General features: G+C 37.7%; 1 protein-coding gene across 9 annotated transcripts in view; it reads left to right on the top strand.

The window, feature by feature from the left end:
• Positions 1-19838, top strand: part of RAP1GDS1 (Rap1 GTPase-GDP dissociation stimulator 1) — a 101091-nt gene that overhangs the window by 24022 nt on the left and 57231 nt on the right. For 5 of the 9 annotated variants that reach the window (XM_055797280.1, XM_055797284.1, XM_055797278.1 and 2 more), the window contains exon 2: positions 11129-11239. In XM_055797280.1, coding sequence (XP_055653255.1) covers positions 11129-11239 — 111 coding nt within the window. Of the gene's footprint in view, positions 1-11128; positions 11240-11654; positions 11805-19838 lie in introns of those variants that run through there. The other 4 variants (XM_055797279.1, XM_055797277.1, XM_055797282.1 and 1 more) reach the window with 2 other exon arrangements.

Below are 19838 nucleotides of genomic sequence, written 5' to 3'. Positions count from 1 at the left end.
ATACAGGTTTGGACTATTGTCTGAAGTATCAGTAGCTGTTAAGAGACTTTTTGGTCCTGTCAATTTTTCCCCACAAAATATTTCTCATTCTGTGCATAGGGTGGGCAGCAATCCAGGATAATCTGGTGACAGAGACCTTCTGTTGCCTCAAGGACCGTTGCAGTGCTTGGAAGCCATGTCATAAATTAAGGAGGAGTGGACATGTATAGAGAATAATTGGTCTTGACAGTTAATAGTTGAATGTTCTTACAAAGAACTGGATCCCTCTCTCCCTCATGACACACAGTTTCTGTGGGAAAATATGGTAGACAATTTTTCAAACCAAAAATAACCCTGGTAATCTATCACATATCTCATGCTTTCCTGATACCTACCCATGGTGTGTTGCAGTCTGCTTTACAGAAGTGCTGAGGAAAACTCATATCTGCATCTGAAGACTCCAAAGGAATCCAGAATGTGCAGTAACTCTGGAACCTGAAAATCAGGAGCTGTCTCGTGTTGGAAACCCCGAATTCCCACACAAATACTTTTGACCTTAAATTTTCAAGTTTCAGTTCTCCCATTCAGTCACATAGTGTATTGATTCCATCTTACCTTATAAACACCCTGTGAAAATAAGCATATTAATATTTTTGAAATACTATGACATAAGGTAATGATACTAATAGTGTAATTGCCAATGAGAAAGTAAGTAATCTTTCAGAACAGGATTTTTTAATAGTATCTGGTAAATAAGACTAGAACCACATGCCAGGAATGAGAATAAGAGAAGACATTAAGTAGTTGTTCTTTGACAGACCATTTGTCCTTAAAGAGATAGGGGTCCCTTGGAAAGAGCTCTTATAACATGGAATACATGCAACTTTTGCTTAGATACATATTTTACTTATTTGGGCGATTACATTAGTAATAGTATTTGTTGATATCTAAGCAACTTAATGAAACTGACAAGCGTGGGTATAATTGTGGGAAAAACCCACAATGGAATTTGAAAATGCTGAATGATGAGCAAAACATAAAAAAAAATAACCAGTGGGATTATTTTGTAAAGAATAAGCCTTTAGTTTGTTTCTGTTATCTAGTTCATGTTTTCAGTTTGTTGGGTTTTTCCCAAATGTGAGAGCTAAAAAATGCATATTGGGAAATGAAACCTGGTAATTCTCAGATATTTGAGACTCATCGAGAGCCATGCCTTTGGAGAAATGCCAGATAACACATGATAATATTGTGACAGTTGATGACCTGGGAGTTGCATAATTTGAACTGTTCTTGGGAGCTGTTGTGGGAGGCCACCAAACCAAACAATTCATTTCTATAGTTTGGGCTAAAAAATCAGAAGCTAGTTAACAACAGAAAGAGGCTGTCTCTTTTGTGAATCAAGTGCTGTGACTACATACAGCAGCCAGCTGGTTGGCTTTTTCGCAAAGCAGCCTGTAGTACCTTACATCCTGGAAGAAACCTGTCTTACTTCTTGTGGCCACTCCCTTGTTCTTCAGTAGGGACTGACGGGGAGACCAGCAATGCTGAAAGAAAGGATACCTGCAGCTTGAGCTTCAGCTCCCAAGCGCTCTTCACATGAGCTGTCACGTATTATATTGCTACAGATCAGACCTATGGGAAGCAGGAGGAAGAAGAAGCATAACACCCATCACACCCAGCAAGCAGAGGTGTGCATTGGTGTACTTACACAGCTTGCTTTCAAATCCTTAATTGTGTTTCCCTTCTTTTTTCTAAACCACCTGTTCAGTCCATTTGTCTAGAGGCAGCAGTGCCCCTGGCCGTAGTGCTTCTGCACAGCATGGCTAACATAGTAACATAGTTTTGACACAATCTGTCAATGTGAGAACATTTTATCTATTAAATAACATTGCATTTTTGTTAGATGTTACACAGAGGAAGAAAAATCCATATACACCACAATGCACAGGTATTTGTCTCCTGCATTAGATATATTCTCAGGCTATAAAAAAGTTGAGCCTTAACAGGACTCATTGTTTGAACGCTTAGGTTGCGATACACATTTTATAATTTTTCTTTTGTTTTTGACTTGGATCTATGCCTGAGCTATTATTTCTGATGATGGTGTAATCTCTTTACCAGGGAGATGGATTGGTACTTTTTTTCATGTAAATACAGGAGGAAGGTTAGGAAGATTTCTTCTGCTGTGCTACATTACCTGTACGGATTTCCTTGGAAGAGATTTAGAGACTCCACATAACCTAAGTAGGCAGATAAGAACTACGCAAATCCCCAACATGCTAAAGTTAGGCTTTTGACTGTCTTGCAGCTTTTCTTTCTTTGTTGTTGCTGGCAATAGCTGAAGTGTCAAAGGACATTTTTATTTTGTAAGGACACTGGGCAGATGCCCTGCCTTAGCCTTTTTTCTTCATATGGAAAAATTGCTGCAATGAACTTTGATTTTCCTCTATGTTCAAAATTCTGATGCTGCTTTCCAGAAATGCAAGTACCCTGAATAGTAATATGGAGAGAAAAAAAACCTTAAAGATTGTCTTTCTAAAAGTAAGGGAAAAAGCTAAGATCTATTCAGTAGGGCGACTCTGAAGAAATCAACTGAGATATGCATGAAATTTGATGAAAGCGATATATCTATTTGAATTTTTTATGAAAGTAACACATTTTTATTAAATGTATGTAGTTATAAAAAGAGTGATATGAACATGTGAGAATTAAACCAGATGACACAGAGCAATATTATGTACTACTTAGGGTAGAGATGATAAGACATTTTTCTTCCAATCAGCACCCAAACCATTTTTCTCTGAAATTTGGCTGACCTTAATACAACACATCATTTAGGATAAAACAGTCATCTTACAGTGTTTATTATCAGTTTTATAACAGAGCATTGAATAAAGCCACTGATGTAAATTGTTTTGATTGCAGATGATGTTGTGTTTTTCTTGCTTACTAAGGATCCAGTGAGAATTTAAAAGACTTTTGTCCATCAGAGGTTCCAATTAGTATTTTCTGTTACACCCTGCATGTCTCCTGGGTTTTTGTAACATAGCCTGGTGAAGATCAGGCACCTGGAGAAAATAATCTGTATGAAAATAAAATGTGCAGTTACCTGTCATTTAAATGTAATTCCTTACAAATTGGTAGCCATCTTGTGCATGATTTTGTTTACTAGACCTAGTAACAGAGTACTAGAAAAGATCTTTCCATAAGCTGAGAACCTGTATGTCTTTCATTGAAATAATTACTTTTTCTATCATTAGCTGATTTTAAAATGAAATTAATCTAGTATAGATTATCAAATAATAATATTTCTTTTTTATTTATGAAAAAATCCATTTCGTCCTTCTTTTATGACTTGTGTTAAGCAAGACCTTTTAGGGCTTTTTGTAAATCAGTAAAAGTTATGTTGATTTCACTGAATTTTAATCGGTTTCTTTGGACCGTAAGACAATTCCAGATCTTCAGTGTTTAATGATGAAATATAAAGGTAACTAAATCTGTACACATTTTCCCAGGGAAGGGATAAAAATCTTCCAAGACTCTGCAAAGTCTTCTGAAATGTTGTTCTTATAGTCTAGCCTTTGAAAGTCAGGATTTAAATAATAGGGAAAGGATCATTAGCATACAGAAACCAATTACAGCAGCTACAGATCAATATACTATGCAATAGTGTAAATGTGTTTGTATTAATGTTTTGTTTATCTGTGACTATAGTAAAAATCATAGAGATAATTATTTTCAAAGATCTCAAATTTCCCCCAAAGCAAAGAAACCAAAACAGAAAACAAGAGAACAGTCAATTTAGCTAATATCTGTTTCTGGTTATCTTTAGGGTTGATCCTTTCAATTCTATTTACAGACATGTTATTGAGGGAGTTCAGAAGTAGTAAAAAAACCCAAACAACCACCACCACACTACTCTTTTTGCTTAAAATGAACAAGAATTCCACAGCAAAATGAAAATTTTGCATTGGCAAGAGATTCCAAGTGAACTGAATGCCAGCTGATGTTTCAGGTTTGTTTTAGGTTTCTGTCCTGATTTTGAATACAAACTAAGTAGTTGTTAGCATGTATAGGCTGACCTGATAATTACAAAAAATAATTAGGTAGTTTACTGCTCAGGTGGCAGCGAGTCATAGCGTGTCAGTATTTTCAGGTAATAAAAATGAAGCTTCGTGAGGGATCGAAGTGTGAGAAAAACAGATGCAGAAGCAAACAGATAAATGAAAGAGTAACAAGTCTCTAAGGCCAGATGGTATATATCTAAGATTCAGAAAGTGTTTAAGAATGAAGCAGCTGAACTGTTAACAAAAATAGTCACTCTCATTAAAATTAGTTACTATACTAGAAAAGTAGAGCAAATGTACCTAAGTTACAAACAGGTTGCAGTAAAAGCCTCGCAGTATTTCTCTAGAACTAGTAAAATCAGTTGGAAAACAAAAATATTAACCCACCTCAGTGAAGATGTTAGGACAGAAACAAACAAGCAGGATTTCTGTTTAAAAAAAAAAAAAATAATCCTCCCTGATTAAGATACCTGGATTCATGGATTTAAGTGTTAATCTGGTTTAGGGCCAGGATCAGCCTCAGGACCTGTTCAGCACCAAAGATGCAGCCGATAACACAGGAATTACCTTACTGGCTGTGAAGAAACCACGGAACCCAAAATCTTTTCCAGCTTGCTGGATCCAAACAGAAGGCCCAGTAAAGTCCAAACACGTGGGGAGATTTGTTGGCCACCTTCTTGGTGAACTCGAGCACTGAGGTGCAGTGTGACAGTGCAAGTACTCTATGGCCCACCTGTAGCCGAAAGTCTGTGCACCCAGTTATCCTATTTCTGACAGTGGATGACCAGTAGCTGATGTCTGGGAAAACACTGGGTGGGGCAGGGACAGGGACAGGAGGTAGGTAAGTACAGGGTGATAATTCTCCCAATTTCTAGTAATCTAACATTTGAGAACTTCCAGAAGTTTTGTGCATATCATAGTATTAAAATAGCCAAGCATGAACTTTATTTTGCTTGTAATTTTTTTCTGATTGAATAAATTAAATGAATCTGTTTATAGTTCCAGCCTCTTAATAGTTCCACAGTTTAATTACGCGTGGTGTGAAAATATACTTTGTCCTGTTTAAGTTGCTTGATAATTTCATTTTGGTATTCTAGTTTTTGTGTTAGAAGAAACAGTAAATGCTAGCTTTCTTTTCATTACCTTAGTCCTATTCATGATTACATACATCTGGATCATCTTTTACCCAGATTTAAAAAAAAAATTAGGTTTTTTTTCAGAATGAGTCCTTGCCTATTTAACTTTATAACAAGTAGTTGTTCCTTATCTTTGCTCAGACATATCTGTGCCTTTTCTAGTTTTGCAGCATGTCATTTGCAGCACAAGGTGCCTAGACTTGTGTGCTGTATTAAAAATGTGAGTACATAGTGATCATTTAACAGTAGCAAAATAGTTTTCTATTTCCTGTTTGTTTCCCAACAAAGCTGTTGACCTTTGAATTGTCTTAGACCATTTGGTCTGTTCTGTTCTTACCAGGTCTCCTGGCTGTGCATCCTCAGACAGTTTAGGTGACCTCAGCCAGGAATAGCCCCAGGCTGTCAGCACATGTCTTGCAGGGCAGCAGAGCAGGCAGAAACAGCATCCTGTGGCTCATGCTACATCCATTCACCCTGGAGAGATGCTGTGTCCCTTCAGAGTCTCAAGAGAACAGGAATGCTTTCAGACTGCCCATTCCACTAGTGGCATAACTCACAGAAGCAACATCTGTAAGGGTCAAAGAGGAATCCCATGCCAGGTTGTTGCTTGGAAAGGTTATGTACAAGAGCACCAGTGCAGCCAAAAGCATCTTATTCAAATGATGATAAGTGAGGAGAGCCACCTCCAGATACAACCAGTGTGGCTACAGCGCCTGTGCCTGTTTGTCAGCTTTCTGAGACGTCTTGGCAGCTGGAGATCCTTCTCTGACATTGCTGACTGAATGACGTCTGCAGAATAGAGTGTAATTCTCAGGTAGCCTAAATTTCCACAGCAACCAGGCACAAGAGGGCATGGTAAGGAAAAAGGGCATTTGCTTGCTTTGATGGCCAGCATCTCAGTCTCCCAGCTCTGGCCTGCAATGCCATTATGTAGCAAAGAAGCAAGATGGAGCACAGGTTCATGTAGCAGATGCAGATCCATCTCCTGCCTATGTCCAGCAGTTGCTAACCCAGTCTGTGTGTCAGGTGTGGTTCACACTCGGGTTGTCCCAGGTGTGCCCTGGCAGTGTGTGAAATGCTGCATTTGTAAGGACCCGCTCCTCCTGGGCCCACCTGTTTGTTATTCCTGAGATGAGTAAAATGCTGTGGGAATCCATTGAGTCACACTGGACTTCCTTTGCTATTTGAAGGGCACTGTTACTTCTATCATTTTTAGGAGACAATAGCCAGCTAAGTTTCTCCTGGCATTACTTATCAAAACCTAATTCTTTACCACCAGCCTCTGACAGCATATACCTATGTCCTGATTAGATGCCAAGTTTCAAAATTTCCTGGATGGGAAGATCTAAGGGGGCAGGGGCAAGATCAGAGAGTTGTTTCAGATGGTGAATTTGGGTGGTTTGACAGAAAGCACTGTACACTTGGGAGCGCTTGAGGGCAGCTGCTGTGAAGAAAGGAGGGGCTGCAGTATTTTTTGGCAATGGCCTAAACATGAGGATAAAGTTCTTTTGTCCTCAGTAAGCTGTGTATTTGGGGTATTTTGCATGTCTAGGGAGATATACTATTGTATGGGACTAGGTATCTTCTGACAAGGTATCTAAGGGGAAGTTTCTCAGCTTTTCGTCATGTAGATTCAAGAAGGATGCATCCTGTGCATTCCTGTCAGTTTATTCAATGTCCTGGGAACTACGGGTTCTGCCTGTTCTGGGCCTGCTCTTCAGGCTTGTGCCACTCCTGTGGCCCTGACCCTGAACAAGATGGATCAACTACCAAATTTTTACAAGATGAAAGAACAGTTTTCTGTATAAAATGTTAGTGGTTGAAAATAGGAATGAGTCAAAGGAAAGCTCTCATAAGAAAGGGTAAAGTGAAATGAAATGGAATATTAAAGCATTCACTTACGTTAGTGTCTGACTGTTTTTTCTCTGTAAAAAAGCCTGTGCAAGAGATAGCAAAAGTTTGTGAGAGATAGTAATAATGCTGTGCCACCAAAAGCAATGTGGGCTACTATAGTATTTAAACCACCTCATTTGTATGAGTGCTTGTGCAGGCATAGTTATCAGGGGAAAACAAAATGCAGCCATTGGTGGAATGGGCCAGGCAGGTCTGATAGCTCTTGCCAGACTCCACTTCCTGACTTCTCAGTTTGTGTCATTAGGATATATGGGATTAAGGTCTGTGGGATTCAGGGCTTTCTGTCTAGATAGGAGAACTAATTCTTCTGAAAGCAATCTGGTAAACCAGGTATAAGTATGAGCAACTCCTTCTGTTTGGGGTCATCAACAAGACAGCTGATAGTTCTGTTAAATTTCTGACTCGATGCCTAACAAACTCACAACCTGATAAAAGATCACTGAGCAACTGTGCTGTAGGGAACCTTACTAGCCTTATCTAACCTTTACTATCCTGATCTTGCCCCAGCCCCCTTAGATCTTCCCAACTAATGTGAGTTTTCTTATGACCTTGCACATTGACAAAATCTACTTAATTCACATTTCCCTGACACTCAGCCAGAAAGATTCCTTATATTGTTTTTATCCTATGGGGTTTTGTCTGTTAGAGTCTGATCAGCCTATGCAGTAGTAAGCCTGCTGAAAACAGCTTCTGTAGAAGGAGAGTAAGAGATAGAAAGGTAAGCAGGAGACGATCATAAGAAAACAACAGGGTTTTTGTACATGGAAGACAAGCATCTGCAGCTTCTTCCCTAAATGACAGGTTCAGGGCAAATATGAAACTGCAGAAGTCAGGAAGCCTTGGGTAATTATATGGTAAGAGCCCACTGGAACAGTACAGTTCTTCCTCTCTGAATATCCTTGTCGGTGTCATCTCAAACTGTAAAGTTTTGTTCTTTTCAGACCAGAAAAAAAAACAAACAACAACAAAAACCCAAACAACCTCTGAATCTATTCAAGATGTATTTGCATATGTCCAAGATTCTCAGGTTTCAGAAGTAAATGTATCTTTCAAAGTATTGACCCGGTTTAGAAGGGAGACCGGCTTTGACAGAAAGAATCAAAGTGGGCAAATAAAGTCTTTCCTGAAGGGTGTTTTTTTCCTCTGCACCAGTGGCCTTCTGACATTGTGTCAGGAGGTCTGTTGTTTCTGCAGTATTCCTACTTATGTTTTCTCCTTTTGCACAAGAATAAGTCTCAAGCTGCAATAAATTTAGAATTGTAGGCTTGTTAGAAGATCAAGGATTATTGTAATTTATTTTAGAAACATACTTTATGCATATAGTTTCTAATTTAATTTCTACTATCATTTTAGAAGTACCTATAGTATCCAGTCATATCTTGTGAAATGGCAGTTTGGCACCTATTGCAACATAGTTTCATTAGATATTTTTAAAGTAACCCGTCAATTTATTTTTGAAGTGTCTGTCTAAAGTTGAAGTCAAATGTCCATGTACGTCAGTGGGATGTGCAGATGCTTGGTACCATGAAAAATTTAGTTGTCTTAGGGAATAAAATATCTGGATAGTCACATTCGTAATTTTTGCCCAAAATACAACATTCTGCATATCATATGTAACTGTATAGTGATAAAATAGTGAGCTCTTTCCCCAGAAAAACTTAACCTGGCACTGAGCAGGAAGGGGAGGTAGGAAAAAAGTCTGGGAAGACCTTCATAATTATGTTGCAGGTTCTGATGTGGCATGTAGTGGAAGAAATTACAAGTATTTGAGGTAAAGCACTTGTTTCTTTGCACAATGAAATAATAAGTGGGATCTAGTGATATATTGGGCACATGCAAGGTAGAAGAGGCTGTAAGAGAGAAATAAAGTCTGGTGTCATATCTGATCACAGTAGCCTCTCTCCAGTCTGCAAAATCTGGTGTGAAGGTCAATTTCTTACATATGCGTTTTCTTCTTCCACAGATTGTAGGAACCCCTGTTTTTAATATATGTAGTAGATTTAGTCCTTGTACTAGAAATGGTTGCTACAGTATCAAAGCTGAGTGTGTGAGTATACAGGGACATGAGATGCCTGTAGGATGGAAGAGAATTGGTGCCATACTAGTGGAAAACTGAAAAAAAAAATATGAGAGGGAGGTGGTTGAGAAAAGTCTAAGAGGAGGTGGAATGTACAATGTTCTGTTGTAGTACTGGGGCTGGACATTGGGTACCATACACCTGTGTCTTTTGAATATTCTTTCTTGAATAATTTAAACCATGAGACTTTTCAGTGCATGCTCAGCTCTACTGTTGGTTAAGTGTCATTCAATAAATGTGCTGCAGTAAGCCTGCTAGAGGGTAACGTTAAGTCAGTACAAGGGAAAATGATAAATCTTTTCTTCTTTTTTTTCTTGTTAGCTTGTTCCAGGAGGTATCAGTTCAGTGTAGTGAGGACAGGTGGCAAGGAGGCAGGTTTAAGATCTCAAGGAGCACAACCATGCAGCTGCCCCAGAAACTTTTACAGAGTTGCCTGCATGCTGCTGACTGCATTTAGGAGTAATGGAATACCTGGCTATAGTGTAGCTAGGAACATGTTCATTACTTAATAGACAAACTAACAGCCTGATAAACAACTTCATGACAAATTTCTTACCTAAATACTGAGCACTTAAAAAATGAAGCATCTTACCTTTATCTGCATGGGATATTGGGCTTCAAAAGCATATGCTAATAAAAGATGGGTGTAGGACAGAAGCCACAGCTTTGAGCAGCAGAACAGCTCCAGAAGGAGTGAGATTGCATGCAGTCTCCTCGTGAGGTGCTTGCTGCTGTGTCTCTGCTGGGCAGCCAGTATCTCAGACAAATAAAGGGAAGTTCTTGCCATGCCTCCTGTCCTTTGCACCATGCCATATGTGGGCAAGTGAAGAGGAGGCAAAGCACAGCAGCTGCCAGCTCGCCTAAGAAGGGGGCTTCCTACATTGGTGTGAAGCTCTAAGGCAGCACTGGCTGCCATTCAGGCGTAGAAGATACAGTGATGCATTGCAAAGAAACTGTACCTACAGTTCTGTAGGGCTTGGGTCAAGGCTTTTTGGTTAGTCACTGGGGAACAAGAGACAACTAGACACTATTCAACATTATTTGTTTTGAGTAACACTTTCCGCTTACCGAGAGAGTTGGCATGGAAACTGAATCAGCACTCATTTTTTAGAAGGATAGTCCATTCAGAGTGAGGTTAGTCATCAGCAGGCAAACCAAAGAAACTCAGTCTGCAGCTGCTAACACTTATACCTTGCTTGTGAATATTCGAAATGGTAGCAGTCATATTACTTCAGCTTTTACGGGGAAAAAAAATGTGCATCTATTGAGAATTATATTATGTGGTTTGCATTGGGATGTTGGGTTGTTTTTTTTTTGAGGGAAGAGTTGTTTAATTATCTGAAATCCACAAAATAACTTTTTTATTTCTACAAGAAGCCTTATGTTTTTATGGATCAGTTGAATTTCAAGAGTTAACACAGTTCATATAAACAGTGGTGCTTATCACGTTGTGGTGGAAAATGGCATAACAGATTAAAAGGCTATAAGCTTAGCTTTAGGGATCTTTGAATATATAGCCTACACAGCACACAGAAAATGACATTTTCAATTAGCTTCCCTTTATTGATGAAAAAAAATCAAGATGTGCTTATTTCCATAGTATTTTTTTCTCGCACACAAAGGTAGAAGCAAAGAAACAGCTGCTGGTTTTCTGCATTAACTAGGCCGAGAAAATATTGATGGCTAAATTGCTGTTCAGTGGCATTTCATAAAGTGCCTGTTGGCATCCTATTCTCAGATGCAGAATGATAAAGGTATATCTAAATTTGAGAGGTTTAATTTAATCTATAAACTTTGACTCCTGGCTTTTTATATCCTCAGAATACAGACCATACATGCCTTCTTCATTGCTACAGAATCTTGTTGACTTTACAGTAACTATTTACATTCAAGGCTATAATGCTGTTACCAAATTGATGAGGACACTGATTTCTCTTTTCTTGGTGTTTACCAAGCAGATAATCTAAGTGATGCCCTGAAAAAGCTGCAGATAACAACCACTGACAGCACAGAAGATAGCTTGGAGGGATGCTTGGACTGTCTGCTTCAGGCTCTGGCACAAAACAGTAAGTTGTATGGACCTTTCAAATTTTATATCATATAATGAGATCAATGAAGTAAAATGGAGGTAGTAAAATGTGGAAGACTGACTTAAGCAGTAGGCTCCTGGATTGTCTCTTCTGCGTTTTGGGTTTTTTAACTCATGTATTTGTAACGTTCAGGTAGCAACAAAGACAGTGACAGGTGAATACCTGGATATTTGGAACAGCTGTAGTCCAGTCCTTTTTCCAATATCATGTAGTAGCACAATTACTTGTCCAATTGATCACTCAAGAAACCAAGAAACTGGATGGACAAATAAGCCTGATAGGATTGGGAGAGGGACATGGGAGCTGCTTGCTAACTCTGGTTAAAAGGCCAGAGTTTCCTATTTGTAAGTATTTTTCTTTATACTTCTGATCATATATTTTTTACTTCCAGTAGTTTCAATTAGCAGAAATAGGCTGGATGTCCAAAGATCGTCCAAATTTGACATGTGGTATGATGATAAAAATAACTGAAGAATGGAACAAGATGTCTTTTTCACCAAAAGCTGTAGAATGTATGTCCCCACACACAGTATGCAGAAAGGTACGGTAAATTAAGATGACAGTTTATAAGACTTTTCTGAGTTTAACTTTCTTAGCGCTTCAGATGGTGAAAGAAGAAAAATCTGTGTACAATTTCAGGCTGAAAAACTTGTCAGGATAGATACAAGCCATGATTAGAAATTCTTCATTTTAAAAAAGTATTAGTCCTTTGTAAATATCAATACAGTCAAAAGTATGTACTATTAATAAGTTATGTTTCTTTCCCATGATGGTATTCGGTAAATCACAGCCTTTTGACTTAGTTGTTGTAAAATACTTCATGAGGTTTTTCACAATAAAATATATCCATATCAAACCAAATATGAATTATAATAGTCTCTGCAATTAATGGTAGTGGGTTTTTAATTCTGATTATTTTGCAAGGAGGTGTCAGCCAGAAGATAATAAAATATTTGGGGTTTAGATCAACCCATTTTTTGAAGATGCTGAATCATTTTTCTTATGGGTTTATTTATAATGTATATCCAATATTTCAATCCAACTTCCAGTTGGATTTCATATTTCCAGTACTTTCAAGTTTAATACCTAAATGATAATTACTAAAAAGAAGATGGTTTGAAAAGTGACAAAGTACTTAGCGCAGATAACAGAATTTACCATTTTGTCTATGAAGGTCAGATAGCTGTATCACAGAACAAGTTTTGGCACATGCAAAATAATTTTGACTGATGTACAGCAAACTTAACCAATGCATCCTGGCAACCCGATGACTCTCTTCTGTCTCAGTCTAGGGCTTTGCTCTTCCTTCCAAAATCTTTTCTCTTTGAGTCTCATAACTGCCACATCAGATAAGCAGATCATTAGGATTTTGACCTTTCTCTTTTGGGTAGTATTACAAAATTTAGCTATAAACCCTCCACCATTTACCATGTTCTTTGTGAGTCAGTAAGATGGATATGACCCTGCTGAGCTGCCATATGACATGCATCTCCACATATTTTCAGTTGCCCAAGATTGAGGGCAACTAAAATAACTCACTGAAAATGAGATGGGCTATAGATGGACATTTTTTTCAACAGATTGCTGCTGAATTAGACACTTCAACACCTAAGTTTTGCTGAGTCTCTTTGGACAACAAACAGGCTTTAGTTCTCAAGATAGTCTGATGATTTTGAAAAAAATTTAAAATTCCTCATAGAAGACAGATTTCTGGTTTGAAATAAATTTGTGAGAACAGCAGTACGTTCAAAAGGCTTCAGAGATTATGAGGTAAATTGCATGTAATAAATTGATTCCACAAACAGATAGAGAATCAGCTTTCTAGATGCTGCGGTCTCTGTGTTATTACTGGGCTACCAATATATTATGACTATCCTTCCTTTGGATGGTCAACAACAAATGAATGTCCTTTCTCATAGTTCTCATCCATCCAGTTAACATCTTAATATGGATTTTGTTTATTGATTGATTGATTTTTAGTTACAGTGTATACTATCATATATATGAGATATGATACAATCTAGACAGAGGATACACATTGAACTTCTGTTTCTTTGTATAAATTATTATACAGTAATAATTAGAAATCAGATTGTTTATATAAAACTACAGGTTAGTTGTAACCCAGAAATAATTTAAATAAGATCTCTCAAATAATTATTCTGCCCTCCTTTAGTATATTCCCATGTGTATGATTATATTGATAAAGTATACGTTCTATTAGAGTAAAACTAGAATAAGCCATGAAAGGAATACCTTATTTTAAGACAATTTTGTAGGACTATGTTTTCATTGGAAGTTCATGATGGTATCATAAGTCATAGAATTTAGTTCTATTTACTTTATTAAGACCTGGAGATAAAAATATTATTCTATTTTATATAAAATTTATATATTACTAATACACTAATGCAACCCACTCCCATCTACTGTCAGCCAAAAATGGCAGTTAAACCCAGTGTTAATACAATATTGTGATTTTTAGCAAAGGAAATCATAATTTCCACAACTTCAATTTGGGCATATTGCATGTTCATATCAATGTTTCAGAGACCATTACACTGCTTTTAATTGCTAACTGCATGCATGCAGCATAGGGTTGGGGCTGCTGCAGAAATGTAAGTTAAATTCCTTAGTCTACAGTGACAATTATAGTTCCATTTACTTTGCATCCAGTCTTTTAACTTTTCATTATGTTAAAACATTACAGACTACTTGCTTCCCATATTGTCTACCATATAGAAAGAGATGGCAAAGTTATAATGAATATTGTGGCTTTAAATTTCTTTTTATGTAGTCTGCTGCTCTTTCTTTTGTTTTTCACACCCATTCTGACAGCTGATCTTCTGATAATCCCAAACAGGCTGTATTGCCCCAGAACTGATACCTCCTGTGTTGCTTTACAAGCTATTCTGCTTTTTGTCACACCAAATTAAGGTGTGTGCACGCATGTGCTATGCTACACAAGGGTGAATCTAATAGTTTGCTGAGTGTGATAACTGCTGGTAAATATTTGGCAAGCCAAATTCAAATGGTTTTAGCTACTGTTTGTCCAGGAAGATAATTGCATAGCCCTTCATTCACATCTGAGACCCAGGTCTGAAAATCCTGCACAGATGGTTTCTTTAAGAGACATTGTTTGGAAACATGAATATTCCTGTTTATGCAGATATTTTAGTTCTTATCTGTCACCAGCACTTCTGGCTGAGACCAGTCCTATATGGCCTAGCTTGAGGCACTTGATAAAACTGAGGACTTTAGGATGGAAGAGGCAGCAATGATAATGTGTCACAGTTTAAACCCAGCTGGCGACTGAGCACCAGGCAGCCGCTCACTCCCCCCACAGTGGAATGGGGGAGAGGATTGGAAGAGTAAAAGTGAGAAAACTTGTTGGTTGAGATAAATAGTTAATAATAGTTAAAGCAAATGCTGCACATGCAAGCAAAGCAAAACAAGGAATTCATTCACTGCTTTCCATAGGCAGGCAGGTGTTCAGCCATCCCTAGGAAAGCAGGGCTCCATCATGTGTAATGATTACTTGGGAAGACAAACACCATAATGCTGAATGTCTCTCCCGCTTTCTTCTTCTTCCCCCAGCTTATATATACTCAGCATGACCGTCTATGTTACGGAATATCCCTTTGGCCAGTTCGGGTCAGCTGTCCTGGCTGTGTCCGCCCCCCGCAGTTTCCCATGCCCATCCAGCCCTCTCGCTGGGAGGGCCAGAGAAACTGAAAAGTCCTTGAGTTAGTATAAACCTTACCTAGCAACCACTAAAAAGATCAGTGTGTTATCAACATTGTTCTCACACCAAATCCAAATCGCAGCACTGCATGGTCTACTAAGAAGAAAACTAGCTCTATCCCAGCTGACACCAGGACACAGAGGAATAAGAGAGAAGCATGCATTAGAAATGCTTTAGAATAATAACATACCTCATTTTGTGTGGCCTTCCTTCAGCATTTCCAGTGAAGTTAGCTGGCATTGCTGGGAACTTTGCACCTGTAAGGCCTGCAGTAATGAAGACATGCAGTAGGTTAGCTGGGAATCTAGACAATATTAAGTCTGCACAGCTCTCTTCACCTCTGTGGATCTACCTCATTCACGTAAGCTGAGATTCTGCCCACCTTACTTCTGAAAGGAAAACATGAATGCTTGATTTCTCTCTACCTGCCAGCATTCACCATCTCTAGATGGCTAAACTTTCCATAATTTAGATTTTTAAAGGAAGGCTGTGGTGCATGATCCATAAAGCAGTGTTAGCAAAGAAATACTCAGCCATGCATTGAATGAAGTACTGGCCTATACTGAATGAGGAGATAAAATCCATATATCACATGTGTTTTCTTTTAAAACTATATATTAAAACAAATTACTCCATTGTCTGCCCCACATAATTGGGTTCTTTCTATATAGATGTATTTTGATGTGTTATTGTCAGAAAAGAATTTTGCTGATCTGGAGGCAGACTGCTGTTATATGGAGCGTGGAATGATCCTCGCAGTCAGAAAAGGCAAAACCCAAAGAATTACTTGTCAGAGAATGAGATTCCAAGGTTCTGCAGCTTTTTTTTAAAATTCAGCTTAAAAAAGCCCCTCTGAGATTAACTGTGCATTGCAAAATGAAATTTCTTTTTGTGTTTAATATGTCAGAACTCCTTAGAATTTAGACTTTTTACAAACAGAGGTAATTTTCTACCCCTGCGATGGGCTAGAGCAATAAACAGCTTATCTTGTAGCTGCTTTATAATAATGTGTGTAAAAAAGAAAATAATTGAAGTCTGCAGAAAAAGTCCACAGGAGGAAACTGGGGGAAGGAGAGCTGTAGTAGAAGAATCTGGATGTAGTTTTCTCAGAGAAATGCAGCTGTGTCACCTCCCTGTGCTGCCTGCCCTCCCCTTGGGCTTCAGACAGCCCTCTGACCAGTATACAAGTGTTGCATGCATGTCTGCAGCCCACAGCCATCTAACTCAAGGTCTTAGCCATAGTTATGGAAGCTGTATATTTGCTCTGATATTTTTGCTAAGTTTCTGTCATATTTAGCAACTTCGGAATTCAAGGGTATTTTGTGTTGTTTTTGTAAATGACAGTTTACAGAGGAACATTCTCTGAAATCTCATTCTTCCCCTGCATACAAGTGGTGCTGAAAGTTACGCTAAAGATGCAAGGGAGGCGTATTTGCTTTCCTGACCAACAGAAATTTTTAGTGCAAATACTGTAGAAAAATTACAGTATTAAAACATCAGCTCCAGTGGCATCATTAGACTGGGTATATTACTGAATTTTACTATTTTTTGAATAATAGGAAACAACTAAATGTTACAAGCTGAAGTGACTTTCTGTTTTGGAACCAAAACCTATCTTGTGAAAAAGAAAACAGTTATTGGTTTCAACAGTTTTGTTCGTTCTAAAAGCACAATGTTACATGTTTTACTATGATAATTCAAAGAACATAAGAGAACTAAACTAGTTATATGTAGAAAAAAATCTGTGAGACAATGGATACAACTTCATTTATGATTTTATTGGCTCAGATATTTTCAATATAAGCATTAATGGCAGGCTAAGGTAAGAGAAAAATATGATAACTTAACATATGCTTTGCAGCTTGGAATCTATTTAAAAAAACCCCAACTTGTCAAAAGAATGAGTAAAGCACTTACTGGAGAAAAGTATTTTGAGAGATCGTACACTTACATTTCTGGAAAGAAGTAGTAAGTGCTTTATTTTTTATCTTACACTCAAAGAAAAATATGGGTATGTACTATTGGGTATTGGAAACAATATGTTACTTGTATAGGGAAATACAACAGAAAACAGTATTTGCCTTCGTTTTATATCAACATACACATATTTATACCTACTAAGAGCTGTCTCATAAATATTGTTCCTATCAAAAAAGTGCAGAAATCCCAAGATCCTCAAATAAGAGGTCCACAAGAAAGGACTGCCTGAGGAAAAGAAAACAAGAAGGAAATAGAAGTTTTCTTTTAAACCACAGGCCTTCTGGGACATAATTATTGCAGCAACAACAACAAAAAAAATGTTATTGCTCGTCCAGACATGCTGCGTTTTAGATACAGGAGGTTATAGCAGACATAAATAACCCAGTTTTGATAAATGAGAAATCTGAAAATCTGCTGAGAACGTTATTTTTGGCTCCGGTATACTCAGTGTAAGAGGCTGGAAATGCCTGCTAATCCCAGCCTTCAGCACCTGGCTCTGAAAAATCTGTGACATATAACGGAAGTGCAAAGGCTAGCATGTGCATTTGAAACATTTTTTTACATACACTTTTTGGGAGGCTAAGAGTATGAGTTTTCCCAAGTTTGTGTGGGAAAATGGCTGAACAAAATCACATGAATAAAGATAAGCTTAACTGAGAAGCCAGGGCCCCAATTTTGAAAGAGATTTAGAAAATTTGGAAAGCTCTTGGAGTTCAAAGAAGATTTAAAATAATGCACTTTACCTTGAAGATGTGGTTGATTAAGATGCGGTGTTTTGTATTTGTTGACCTATGCTGGTACCTGGTAAGTCAAGGAATCGTCAGATGACACATGAAAATTTTAAATTCATGTTTGAAACTGAAAATTTCAGATTATCCTAAGGCTTCTTTGGCCTTTCATTTTTCTCCTCACACAGTTTCTTTAGGTTATTTTGCTTTGCCCCAAAACATATTTTGATTGTATACTGTAGCAGTGTTTTGCTTTGAATATACTCACTGTGTTGTATCAGAGAAAATAACTTCGTTACAAACTGCCTGAGCAACTGTAAGCAACTTCGCCATCACCGCCCGCTGATTCAGCTCTGTGGTCTTGAGATCGTAAGCTCAGCCCTCCTACCTAAAGCTTCTGTTCAGGTTTTTCTCTTGAAAGTCACCAGTGGGTTTTCTCAAATGCGTTGGTTCCTGTTTGACAGCATCACAGAGGAGGATGTGTTAGCATCTGGACTGCTTAAGAAAATGTTGGATTTTTGCAGAGACTGCAGATTTCTCACATTCCTTCATCAGTGATGAAACTTTCCATCCAATGCCCTGAATCTTCTGTAGGCACTTGCTTTCAAAGGCATCTAGTTTCCTCTCTTTAATGTTTTGGTGGATTTCCAGTTCTCACAACCATATGTTAACACAGAGGTTATATTTGAGTTGGAAATTCTTCATTTTATTCTGCTCTTTATGTCTGTGGCTTCCATATGTTGTTGAATACAGTTAGTACTTATGCTCTTCCTATACTTGATGTCCTTTTTCCTGATCTTCACTGGCCATAGAAGATGGAGCAATTCCTCTGCTGAAGCAGAAAAATCATGGAGAATTTAGAGATAATGTTTTGTAATTGTTAAATTCAGAGCTCAACTAAAAAAAATACAAAATTTTAAAATATATTATTGTCACTATTAATACCTTTGATTTATGAAAAATATGAGAGCTTTCCTTTTTGAACATTTTTGACAGTTTAGTGTACGTACTCTTATTTATTCATTGCAGAGTCAGGTAAGCAGCTCTCTGCTTAACTTTTAACGCATGAGAGTGTCATCAGATTTCTATGAAATCTTGTACTTCTTTAGTACACACAGGATTAAGCAATAGTCATTTCATCTTTTGTTTCTGTGATCCTCTCACACATTAGTATGGCAGTAAAAGATGTGCTACCCTCCCACCCCAAACAAAAAAAAATTAAATTGTAGAACCTCTTGTCCTAGCAGAGTTATTCTGAGGTATAAATGTTATCAGAAATCACTTCCATTTTGTCCCATTAGCTAGACATCTTAAGCTTACTCCTTTCCCTTTCTGAAGCATGGAGAAAAAACCTCCACATTTCACAGCTTACTCAAGCAAACCTGTCCTTAAACATCACCAAATTAACCTTTCTCTATTTTGAAGAGACTGTTAGAGCAGATTAAGAGTAAAATCAGGTGACAATCATTTCATGTGGATTGTGACCAAGTAACAAGGCTTTCATGATTGTGAATGCTTGATGTTACAGCAGCACACATGTTTAGAGCACAGAGTAAAATTAGTAAAACAAATATAAGGAAAGGTCCTGATTTTGCCAACGTTTATATATATTCTTACTGTTAAGGTCGTATAGTCTTACATTCTGGTAGTCCTGCTGAGGTCAAGAGGTATATTTTGTATGTATAAAGCTATATACGTGGCAAAGTGTTTGCATGTTCAAGGCTAAAATATGTACAGCCTCTTTTAGCGATTCCTTTTTTTTTGGGTCACCATCCATCTTTATTCTTACGGCAGTAGGTGTCAAGGAAAGCATTCTTCTTTCAAAGGTGTATTTTCAGTTTTTTAAACAGTACACTGGCTATGTTGAGCGTCATATGAACGTGGTTTTCTTGATGCAGAGTATAAAGCTGTAAAATCGAAGGAAAAAGCACAGCATAAGCTTTAGCTTTTGCCATTGATTTGTTTTACCACATCTATATTAGTAGAAATTAATATAACATTTAACATAATTGGGAATATTTTGCATGATGAAAAATCATTTTAATCGGCTTGTATGCATAAAATCAAGTCTTATGCTCACAGAAATGGTGATAATGGATTACAGAGGAAAAAATTTTTGACA

The sequence above is a fragment of the Falco peregrinus genome, chromosome 2 (genome assembly GCF_023634155.1).
Source record: "Falco peregrinus isolate bFalPer1 chromosome 2, bFalPer1.pri, whole genome shotgun sequence".
In the NCBI taxonomy this organism is placed as follows: Eukaryota; Metazoa; Chordata; class Aves; order Falconiformes; family Falconidae; genus Falco; species Falco peregrinus.
This window is presented reverse-complemented; position numbering and strand designations above follow the sequence as displayed.